This window comes from Mus caroli, chromosome 16, assembly GCF_900094665.2.
Source record: "Mus caroli chromosome 16, CAROLI_EIJ_v1.1, whole genome shotgun sequence".
Lineage (NCBI taxonomy): Eukaryota > Metazoa > Chordata > Mammalia > Rodentia > Muridae > Mus > Mus caroli.
Genome location: NC_034585.1, coordinates 23,873,932 through 23,886,129, shown reverse-complemented (window position 1 = coordinate 23,886,129; position 12,198 = coordinate 23,873,932). Strand labels below are relative to the sequence as shown.

The following is a 12,198-nucleotide window of genomic DNA, read 5'->3' as shown; positions in this document are numbered from 1 at the left end:
CAATATGGAAATAGATTTTCTACTCTGTTATATGAAAGGTTACAGGTGGACGATGTGTTCTGGGAAGTGCCCATAGTGATCATTTTCTTCAGGATCCTATTAATGAAACACTGATGATGATGATGATGACGATGACAATGACGATAATGGTGAGGACAATGACAATGACAGTGATGATGATGGGAAGATGATGACGACGACAAAACAATACCACCACATGTGTAATTACAGATTTTAGAAGTTCACATTTATTGTATAATTTTACCCTTACAACAATTCAATGAGGTAGATATTATTTCCACTTTACATGAAGAGACTGAGAATTTGAGAGCAAACATGTGCTATTGAAATGCACATTCACTATAGTAAATGTTATCCCAAAGCATACATCCTGACTCCAAAGTAATTTTGTATACAATATAAAGCTTACAATGGGAATGACTGTCTACCTTTGTTTCCTAAATTCGGAAATCCACACAACATTTACTCTAGTGAGTACCAAGAAGATTTTACAATCTTTTCCCTCTTATTTTGGTGCTTAGAATTAGGGAAATAGGGCTTGATTGTCCTCTGGATCTTCTTAGACATCATTTAATGCAATTTGCCAATAACCAAGTGACTACATTAGGGGACTGATCATAGGAAAATAATAAACACTAAGACTATTATTGTGTTCTTTGGCTATTTAAGTTAGAAATTCTATTTACTTTTATAATTTTATGTTTTTATTGTTATCTTCTCAGTATCTCATAATCAATATGAAATAATATGAAAGCCAAGAACTAGAAATGCTAAAGGATTTCTTTATCCTTTCCTTCAAACAAATAATTCAGTTCCAGCATTTGGCAATGAATTTCAAGGTTTACACTTGAAGGAGGAAGAATACTATCCATGATATTAATATTTTTTCCCTTTCATTCCCTATGTGCAATTCATACTGAACTTTTCATCAAATCATTACTGAATTTTCACTGACTCCTGTTCAGGAATTATGAAGGCCCTTCAGGCAGTTATCCTTCACAAGATCAAACATCTAAATCATTTGGGAGAGGGTTGGTTTCTGTGGCACACCACAGGTAGCTACAATTGTCCTCAAAGATTAAGTTCACTTCTGTCTCAGAACCACTTGTCCCTGGATCTAAAACAAGATAAGCCTGATACACAGCTACCACAATTTAAAATAAATCAATGAGTTAAAGAAATGAAATTCAGGGGTTATTTTAATCCTGTTTTAGAGTGGGTGATTTCATGATTTATCCCAGGCTGGCCTAGAACTTAACGGTGACACACAGAATGGTCTAGTGTTGGAATTGCACTACACTACACTACACTTCACTACACTACACACAGTTTAAAATTGTTTTTACCATATATTCATGAAGTATTCAAAAAAACATTATCCAGGGAGAGAGAGGTACAGTTCATGATCTGCTGGCAGATATCGTTTGCAAACTTCCACCTTTCTATCTATGCAAACTTTTCAGAAACTTGTTCTCTACAGTTTCAAATTTTGAAATGTTTGGAATATTTAGAGTGAAACTATGTGAACTATTCTTAGAAGAGTTTTGGATGGTGAGCAATTTCCTCAAGACATCAAGAAACAAAGTCCTTCTTTGTTCAACACTACAGCCTGTTCTCATGTCTTAAGGCTCTGAAATATTAATCTTTGCCAAACAAAGAACTTTAAATTATTACCAAATGATACTGTATACATTAGAAAAATCTGTATAAAAGTTAAAATACTTAATGGCAATAGAACCCAATCAGAAAGAGAGAAAACATAAGGAGAGTAGTCACAGACTTCATAACATCCACATGGGTACTGGTCTCCTCCTTTATCTGAGCAATTCCCTGTTTAAGTCTTCAGATAAATGGATCAATGATGCTTCCTAATGACCATGTTACATGCTCTGCTGTGTTCTAAATGCCTTCAATTCTTCTGAGGCTCCCTGAATTTCGAAAATGAAACGGCTCATTTGCAGACAGTTTAACCATCACATTCTTAGAGTACTTACCTAAGCCACTAAATAGGAAGTAACCAAATATGGCAACTTACAACTTTTTTTCAACCAAGTTTACAGAAGCTATAATTATTATAACACAGTCTGTCAACACCTTCATTTATAGAGCATTTATATGCAAGCTTTATTCTTTTCTGTGTGGCGTTTCATCTTGATATCTTGGCACACTGAGGTTTGATGTGAACATTAAAGTCTTTTGTTTATTATGTGGAGTGATAGAAGATTGACAGTCCTTCCTAGCTTCATCAGTTATTAATAAATATCTCATCCTCATCTCATTTGTAGAAGAAGACTATGCCATGTTCCTAAAATCCAATGTAGTCTTCCCAATGACGCTAGAACATATTTTGTAGCCTTCTCTATGACTCCAGAATTCTGGAGATAGTTCTAGTTAATAAAATATCAAAGAAAATGAGGAGTGTCAATTTAATCTCAGGAATAGGACAACTGCAAGCTACACATTGCACATGGCAAGGACACAAAACTGCAAGCCCCTAAGCTGGACCCTTAGCATCAGCAAAAATAAGATGTGTAATGGGAAGTTATTGAAGTATTAGCCCAGCATAACTTATCTTACTCTAATACAGACAATGGTTGGAACACTCCCACCAAGTTCCAAAGAGCAGTGTTAGATAGTTCATAGATTATGAATACATTCTACCAACCACTCTATTCAATTGTTTGCTTATGCTGAGACAATTCCAAGGGCTAAACAGGCCCTTTATTTTCAGCTATTGCCTGCAAACACTGTTAAAAGGATGATTTGTGGTCCTCCTTGGCTGGAGAAAATCAGAGCCTACAAGGGTAAAAGAGAGGTAAAAATTAATGGTTCTTAAACAATTTGTACATCAGAATTACTCAAGAAGTTTACATGGAGCTCTGCCCAGCCTTTGTGAAGCTCATTTAGTGTATTGTAGTAGCAGCAAGAAATGTGCATTTCCAGATGTGTACAAATGGCTATGATATGAATGATTCAAGGAATACAGCTTGTCAAGGTTAGGGCAAGTTCAATCTTTCCCACTTATAATCTAAACAACACTCTAGGAAATATGAAAATCGTTAAAGGTTGTCATAGGCAAGAGTTTTCCAAGTGTGACACATGGGATACCTACCTTATTCCGATTACAAAGGGTATACTCTAATAAGGCAAACTGCTGAACTGTGATCCCCAACTTCAGCAAGAACCACAGTAGTGAAGGAGCTGCGTTATTGTCTTCCATGTAGAGGTGCCCCCTATACAAACTTCATTCCACTTGTTCTGTTTCCATAGAGATCTCTAAGCTACCTGCTTCTTCTATTGTGATGTACATGGTTGTGACAAGATAGTTACTTATGACTTAGAATAATATTTTTTTCACATGGATCCACCAGGGTTAGTTTCAGAGTTAGTACTGGAAAGTATGTTAAAAGCCTAAATTAGATGCCTAAGTATATCAATAACAGGCTGAGCACCATGGGGAATACCACTTATCCCGGCTAATAATTTCTTGACCTGTGTTGAATTAGGATATTTTATGAAAATAAAAAAGTAATGCATATATATTAAGCTTATACCATGTCATTTAATGCTGAAAATCATCCAGTGAGATTAATAATATTAGATCCATTTTAGATAGCAGAACATCAAGGCACAGAAAGATCACACTTCAAGAGAAAAGAGAGAAGGAAGGATGAATTTGACTTTAATTTCATGTTTCTAAATAGACAATATTTCTTACATATTGGTATGTATATTTAACCAATAATTATGCCATCTCAGTGATAAGTAGTCATAGCCCATGATAAAAATTCTTATTATTTTCATTGTTAAAATATATGATAGTGAATATAACTTTATTATTGGATGATGGTTAAGGAATAATCACATTCATTTCTGAGCCTTCATATGCTGAATATGTAGGTCATGATCTTTCAGACTCTTATGTAGCCAAATGCTCTGAAATATGACTTTATGTTTCTAAGCCTGTACTTAACATCTTCAAAGAAAACATGTACTTAAAATCTTCAAAGATAATCAATATCAAAATTTAGCTTTGAGAGTACCAAAATTACATAGTTATTTAAAAGAACTTGTATTTTATATTTATAGCTCTTGCTTCTGCTGTTTGTTTTATTTTTATCTCCCAAGAAGCTGAGTGTAAATACTTTGTCTGTAGAACCCAGGGAAATCAATCTCACACCTACCAGGAACTCCTCTCCCTGTTGCCTAGCTTTCATAAGGTCACACAAGTTGCTATTGCAGGCTGCTGGAGAGAAAAGACACCACAATTGTCTTACTTAGCACTGAACCCTGAGGATGCATTACCAAGCCCCCAGGGAAGATATACCCACTGTTGAATAGAGACATAGGGCTTATGGGATGACAAATTATTCTCTGATTGGATTTGAGGCCTGCTGCATGGCTGGTATTTAATACATTTCTAGTATTTAAAATATGGTTTAATCTCATGGCTGTGGAGACTCACTGGTAGAACTTACCACTGTTATATTGTTAAATGGTCAGGTTGTCAAATAAGCTATATATTTAAAACAATGGACCTGTGACACTTTCAGCCTTGATCAGAAAAGCTCCTTTGTACAGTGGGATGGAGTCTGTGCAGATAATCATAACTAGTCCGATTGATAAGAATACATGATTAGAAATATTCAACCCTAAATAGGGCACCTTTATCAATAGCCCTATGAAACTTAGGCAACACTATGGAAGAGGAAACAGAATGCATATATGTATATGCATATACATACATGCATATATATATATATATATATATATATACCTTTATATGCTGGAGAATGATAGAGATTGGTGGGACACAGTTTGTTTTAGATATGGCATGTTTATTACACTTAAAACTCATAGCAGTTTTAATGGCAAAATCCAACTAAATTCTAGCATGATGGTGGACAAGTTGTTGATCCCCCAGAATTTTAGACAGAATAATCCTTATTTGGAATAGTGGTACTGGTGGCTTCTGCTCCAGTGGATGGTCCTACATTCATACATGTATTGGTAGATGTACTTTGTGTGTAATTTTTTTTAAGACTTGAAATTGGGACACAGACTTACCAGGATCAAGGAAGAGCTGATTAAAGAAAATGGCTAGTGTTAGATATGATTATCTTTCACTGTATGCATACAAGAATTTTTCTTTTCTTTATCTACTAATACTTTAATTAGTAATTAATTATTTTCTTTTATTTTTTGTGTGTATGTGTACTAAGTATATGTATATGCACCACTTATGGTTTGGAATCCCTAGAAGTAAAAAGTAATTGAATTCTCCAGAATGTGAGTTGCAGACAGTTGTGAGCCACAGCCTTCTCTCTCATAGAATTTGAAGTCATGTCTATTATCCACTTTCTGATGGCTAACATGAAGCCTTTGAACATCTCTTCAAAAGGTAATGCAATGTGAAATGAGAACTCTGCATTGAGCTGAGTCATTTCTGCTCTGTATCACAGCTAGGTACATATTCCATCATAAGGAATGTTTTAGACAGTGGGAGTTCTAGTCAAACAGATGAAATGAAGGCTTTCCACACATGTCTTATCTCTGTACCACTCCCTTTGCCTTTGATTGAGAGGCTGGCTCAGGGCCAAACTCACTAGCAGTAGAGGCTGCTGTAACATAGTGACACTTCCCATCTAATGTCACCTACTATGGTTTTAGATCTGCTTCTCTTTAGAAACATTGGTTTTTGTGCTTGTAAATTTCCTATAGTAAGCAGGCAACATATGGAACTGAAAGAGGAGACAGGATTCTCAGTTGTTTCCTGGGCTGGAGGATTCATCAGACCAACACTATTATGAAGGCCAGATGTTTTCAGCTTGGAGAAGGAATATACAGTTCCCATATGTTCTTACTTGCGTTGTCCTCAGGTCAGAGTTGCCTGAGGCACTTGGACCCCTATTTCAGCATATATTCTTTGGCTGAGTACTTTTGCCTGAGTTTATATACTAGTGACCCTAAGCATGAATACATCTCACACATAAAGGGTTTTTTTTTTTAATATTTGTTTGTTTTGATCCTTTGACTTTATTTTACAAATTTAAGCCAGGATTTAATTGAAAGCATATATTCACATATTTATGTTTTGAAACTCATGAAAGAAATTGCGCAAGTTGTCACGCAGAAGCTGACTCAGTGGCAACAACCAAACAGAGGGGAGGAAACACTCATGTGTTCTTTAGTCATCTGCAAGCTCAAGGGCTCCTGGTCGGTCCTGGCTTGAAGGCAATGTGCCATGGACCTTTTGTTGGCATGTGGCTGCCTGCAGAAAGACCCTACTTTTCTGAAGCTGCACTTTGTCCTTGGTGTTAAATCAAGTCATGGGTGTTAAACTCACATCTGCTCCATTTTACCCCTTTCTCTTACCTTCTGGCCCTTGGAGGAATTTGAACTCACCATCCATTTTCAGAATTATGAAGAAAGGCTGCAGGCACCAAAAATCTACCTGCAGTTCCTTGCCACTGAAATTTTCTATCATTTGAACAAAACAAGATTCTTACTTAAGCTCAACTTCATATAGACATCCAATTCACATCAGAAAACAAAACAAAGCAAAACAAACAAACAACAACAAAACAACCACCACAACAAATATCCCTCACCTTTCCTATCTGATGGAAACCTCAATGTTTTGAAATGTAATGTTCTCTGGATTTGAATATAAACGCCAGAAAATGCAAATTGAGAAGAGGATATTAAAAATATGTTAGTACAAAAGGCATGGCATAAAAATATACCTTTATTGAGACCAAGAACAAAAATCATACTATTTACAGGGGGCAATGGGAAGCAGGGACTCCTCTGGGAAGATTTGGTCCCTGGGGACACAAATGTGCTGGAGGTTTGCTGTTGAGCTCTGTCTACCAGAACCTGCTCCTTTTCAAGTCACTCCTTGGGGTACACACACCCTGTGAGTGTCAAAGCCCTGGTCTTTTGGGTGCAAAAACTCTATGAGTGTCAAAGCCCAAGTACACTTTAATGGCCCACATCACAAGGAGACACCAGTTCTTAGCTACCTTTGAATCCCTTGGCAAGATCAGACTCTAAGCAACTTTTACATACTGACCTTCTAGGGCCCGAGAAGAGTGTGCTCTTCCGAGGCCGTTAGAGGCAATAACTGGATACAGGTGCTTCAGGTCTTTTGTCTCCTAGAAATAAATAGTTTTTAAAAAAATCAATAAAAGGGGGACACAAATCTGACAGTCTATTAAATGATTTAAAATGTCAATTATTTCCAAAAGTTTTTGACCCAAAGAGAGTTGGTAGAAACAGCAGCCACCACCCTCCACATAAAGTGATTATAGGATATAAAAGTCATTGTTATTGGATAAATCTGTAAAGTGGTGGAGTGCAAGAGCTGAGATCTGGGGAGCGGGTTCGGGTCGGGTGCCATTTTGTATCCACTGACTTTCAGACTCTTGGAGAGCAGGCTTACAGAGGTGTGTTTCCCACTGGGGATGAGTGTGCATCTCCGCCCGGCTCTTGCTCCTGAGGTGACTTTCTCCTTCACAGTAGGTGACACAGCAGCGACAGGCTGCTGAGGGTTTCCCTCGGTGCTTGGACATCGTGCCCGGGGCTGGCTCTGCTCCAGACACCCTCTCTGAGCTTCGGAGTTCTGGGGGCTCTTTCAAACGACTTCTCCTCTGAACATGATCCAGACTGATGTCAGACTGAGAAGAACAGCTCTCATTCCAGCCGGAGCTGGCGCTCAGACTTCTCAGGGGAAGAGCCAAACGCAAGGCCTTCCAGAACTTGGAGCCAGAATGTTTGGACTTTTCTCCCTTCCAGCTTACAAAAGACACAGACTCCTTCAGCTGCATGATGCCTGGATGGGGTTGCTCAAGCGGACGGTACTCCACCACAATGAGCTTAGTGGCAATGGAGTTCTGGCACATGACACCCAGCTTAAACTCCAGCATGCTGATGCTCTTTTCTGTCACATAGTCAGGGCTCAGGACAACAATCATCCTTCGGCTCCTCTGAATGAAATCAAAAACTGCTTCCACGGTATCTACAGGGAAATGGAAAGATAGCATAGCATCTGGTAATGATGTATCCATATCCAGTTGGTAGTTGTCCTGTCCACAAAAGACGGGCATGAAAAAAGTTTGAAAAAAATAGGGTATCATTACTCAATCACCTATCCAGTTAAGAAATCAAGTAATCTAATCCACACCACCCTTACTGACAGTTGGGAAGATTTTGTCTCTTGTATGGAAGAAAGAGGGGCCTCCAAGGGGGGATGCTCCAGTCTCACTCAGAAGTCATCAAAGGTAGATGGACAGACGGAACTGGGAAATATCAGCAAGGCAATGGGTAAGGGAAGGTGAATCAGGTATACAGAGAGCTGAGGAGTTAGAGCCAAAATGAAGGGAGTACATGGAACTTGGCATGGGAGGGATCTCTCTAGGATGTGCCAGAGACCTGGGATGGGGGAGGCTCCAGGGAGTCTATGAGGGTGACTTAGCTGAGATGCCTAGCAGCGGGTATATGGAGCCTGAAGTGGACACCTCCTGTAGCAAGGAAGAACTTGTAGCGTCAGGATACCAGTCCACCCACAATGGCTGGACCTAGGCCCCCTGCACATATGTAGCAGATGTGTAGCTTGGTCTTGATGCTAATCCCCAACAACTGGAGCAGAAGCTGTCCCTGAATCCATTGCTTGCCTGTGGATCCTGTTCCTCTACCTGGGCTTCCTTGTTTGCCCTCACTGTGAGATGATGTGCCTAGTCCTGCAGTGACCTGACAAGTGCCAGGGTGGGTTGGAGCCCATAAGGCACTTCCCCCTTCTCAGAGGTGAAGAGGATGTGCTGAGGGAGGGTGTGTGAATAGGGACTGGGAGAAGGGGGCTGCAACTGGGATGTAAAAATCAATAAATTAATAATGGGAGAAAAAGAGAGAAAAAAGAAATTGTCAATCAGCATATGAAAAGAAAACAGGAAAGAGGGGTATCTTGAATTTAATGTCTCTCCCTACAGAATATCCCCTTCCATTGCAGATGTTGTCTTCATGAAAACATCATCCGCGATCGTAAATGTGAATTAAATGAACGGTTAAAAACAAACAAACAAAAACAGCTGACTTCCTTTCTATTTCTCTGCTTGTAAACAATTTATTGTTTTGGACTTTTTTTTTAATTTCCATTAGTTTTATCTGGTAGTCTTAGATCCGATATCTTCAAACGTCCTCAGGATCTAAGCACAATTGTGATGCTACAGATTTTCTTTTCTTACCCCTGAGTTAATCAACTTCAGCTATGTCCTCTTATTCTATAAAAGACTTAATTTCAAAAACTCCCATCCCTTATCATATGCCTGTGAAGAGTAATTTGATTTGTATATACGTCTTCTAGAGTAATATCTTGGATAACAATGAACATAGTTACTTCTTCAAAACCTTTGATTGGCAGAATATTAAGGCAATTACCTCCTCCCCATATCCTGAGTTACAGCCAGCCCCAGATATTTAATTAACATTTTGGACACAGTACCAGTCTTTCATCAAACAAAATTTCCTTCTTTCCTTGCTATTTTCTTCACATCCTTACTTCTTTGTTGCTTCAATTTTCTTTTTTCTTGTGTGTGTGTGTGTGTGTGTGTGTGTGTGTGTGTGTGTAAAGAAGTAGTCTAAAGGTCAATTAAAGAGCCCAATACCACCATTGTGGTTAAGAATCAATCAATTAATTAAGACTTCTGGCAGAGCTTTCCATTCTAATGTTTGCTGGTGGGATACAGACAGGCCCCAATGGGAGAAAAATTCTTCAAGTTAATGCAGTATTAACAAGCTGTGAGATGCAGGGGCTTAGAAAATATGGACAAAGGAAAGAAAGTCCACCCATTCAACTCTTAGTGCCCCCAAATTTAAAATATATGCCAGCCAATATGCCAGACATTATTGATGCAGTATTTACCTTTCTTCAGCCTATGGAGACCCTCAGCATTTGCTGTGAGTTTGGTATATTGGTAGGTTTTTGTTGTTGTTGCTCTGATGTTGAAAGATAAACATAATTTTCAGTTCTCAAGAGTCACATGTATGTATGCACATGTGCACATGTGCACATATGTGCTTTGGTAACTGCCTTGTTCTATCACCCTCTACTTAGACTTTTTGAAATTGCCATTAATACATTAGAGAACACATGTGTGAAGATATTGCTGCTCTACATGTGTCAAGAGAAATCTTAGGATCACACAACTAGATATTCAACACAGGAAACTTAAGCAATCAAATCCCATAAGTGTATATGTAACAGTATCACAATGATTATGTTAGAATAATGTCTCTTCTTTTCAATGGGATAACCATGAATGAAAATAACACACATATCTTAAGCATTGTCTTGGGATTTTTGGATTAAAAAAAAATGTACCTTTCAAGAAAGTGGAAGATTTCCATTTGAAAGAGGACAATGTGATTGTAAGTTTGGGTTGATAGGTAAAGGTGCCTGTCAATCTGTGTTCAGTCCCTGCACAGGATATGGGAACCTACTCCTGGGAGCTATCCCCTCCCTCCACTCACACTTACCCCACACACCCACACAAGGGGATAGAAAGTAAACATGGAACAATTTAATTTTTTTATATCCTTAAAAAGAATACTTTTCACAGAATACTTTTCAATGGCTAAGATCAAAAACTCAGATGACAGCAGATGCTGGCAAAGATGTGGAGAAATAGAAATAATCTTCCACTGCTGGTGGGATTGCAAGCTGGTATAACCACTCTGGAAATCAGTCTGGCAGTTCCTCAGAAAATTGGACATAGTTCTACTGGAAGATCCAGCAATACCACTCCTGGGCATATACCCAGAAGTTGCTACAACTTGTAAGAAGGACACATGCTCCACTATGTTCATAGCAGCCATATTTATAATAGCCAGAAGCTGGAAGGAACCCAGATGTCCCTCAACAGAAGAATGGATACAGAAAATGTGGTACATTTACACAATGGAGTACTACATAGCTACTAAAAACAATGAATTTATGAAATTCTTAGGCAAATGGATGGACCTGGAGGATATTATCCTGAGTGAGGCAACACAATCACAAAATAAGTCATTAGATATGCACTCACTAATAAGTAGATATTAGCCCAGAAACATAGAATACCTAAGATACAATTTGCAAAACACAAGAAAATCAAGAAGGAAGACCAGAGTGTGGATACTTCAATCCTTCTTAGAAGGGGGGAACAAAATACCCATGGAAGGAGTTATACAGACAAAGTTGAGAGCAGAGATTAGAGGAAGGACCATACAGAGACTTTCCCACCTAGAGATCATCCCATAAACAACCACCAAACCCAGACACTACTGAAGATGCCAACAAGATTTTGCTGACAGGAGCCTGATATAGCTGTCTCCTGAGAGGCTCTGCCAGTGCCTGGCAAATATAGAAGTGGATGCTCACAGTCTTCCATTGGACAGAGCACAGGGTCCCCAGTGAAGGAGCTAGAGAAAGTACCCAGGAACTGAGGGGGTTTGCAGCCCCATAGGAGGACCTGTACTCCCAGAGCTCTCTGGAGCTAAATAACCAATCAAAGAAAACACATTGTGGGACTCATGTCTCTAGCTGCATATGTAACAAAAGATGGTCCATTTGGCCATCAATGGGAAGAGAGGCCTTTGGTCTTATGAAGGTTCTATGCCCTAGTATAGGGGAATGCCAGGGCCAGGAAGTAGTAGTGGGTGGGTTGGGGAGCAGACAGGAGAGGATAGGGAATTTTCGTAGAGGGAACTAGGAAAGGGGATAACATTTTTAATGAAAATAAAGAAAATATCTAATAAAAATGATAAAGTTTTTTTTAAAATAATATTTGAAAAAAGAAGATCAGGTGCTGACCACATCTTCATACCATGCTTCAAATTTTGCTTGCATAAAATATCTAGTTAGTGTTGAACACAACTGGATGAAGAAAGTATCTTAAGAAATTTTNTTAAGCAAGTGATAGACAGGTTGATTGACACTCATGCAATGCCATTATTGAGTCTTCTATACGGTCACCATTGAGGGTGAAGCAACTTAACACTAGTTACCATTCATGCAATGTAAAACATTCAAACATAAAATTAAATAACATGTATATTTTCTGTAATGGTGTAATCACAGTAGAGAATTCTGTTATCATTTAACTCTGCCTGATAATTGTTTATTAACTGAGTAGAAATCTG

At 38.5% G+C, this 12,198-nt stretch overlaps 1 protein-coding gene across 4 annotated transcripts in view; it reads right to left on the bottom strand.

Moving 5' to 3' along the window:
• Positions 1 to 225: 225 nt before the first annotated feature.
• The window catches only part of Il1rap (interleukin 1 receptor accessory protein), a 144,335-nt gene continuing 132,362 nt past the window's right edge, over positions 226 to 12,198 (bottom strand). Inside the window, exons 11-13 of one of the 4 annotated variants that reach the window (XR_003835140.1) lie at positions 7,466 to 8,041; positions 7,097 to 7,178; positions 226 to 2,817 (exon numbers count right to left, since the gene is read on the bottom strand). Coding sequence is in view for 3 of the 4 variants with exons in the window: in XM_021184928.2 (XP_021040587.1) it covers positions 7,329 to 8,041 (713 nt within the window). In the remaining variant the exon portion in view is untranslated. Of the gene's footprint in view, positions 2,818 to 5,245; positions 8,042 to 12,198 lie in introns of those variants that run through there. The other 3 variants (XM_029470627.1, XM_021184929.2, XM_021184928.2) reach the window with 3 other exon arrangements.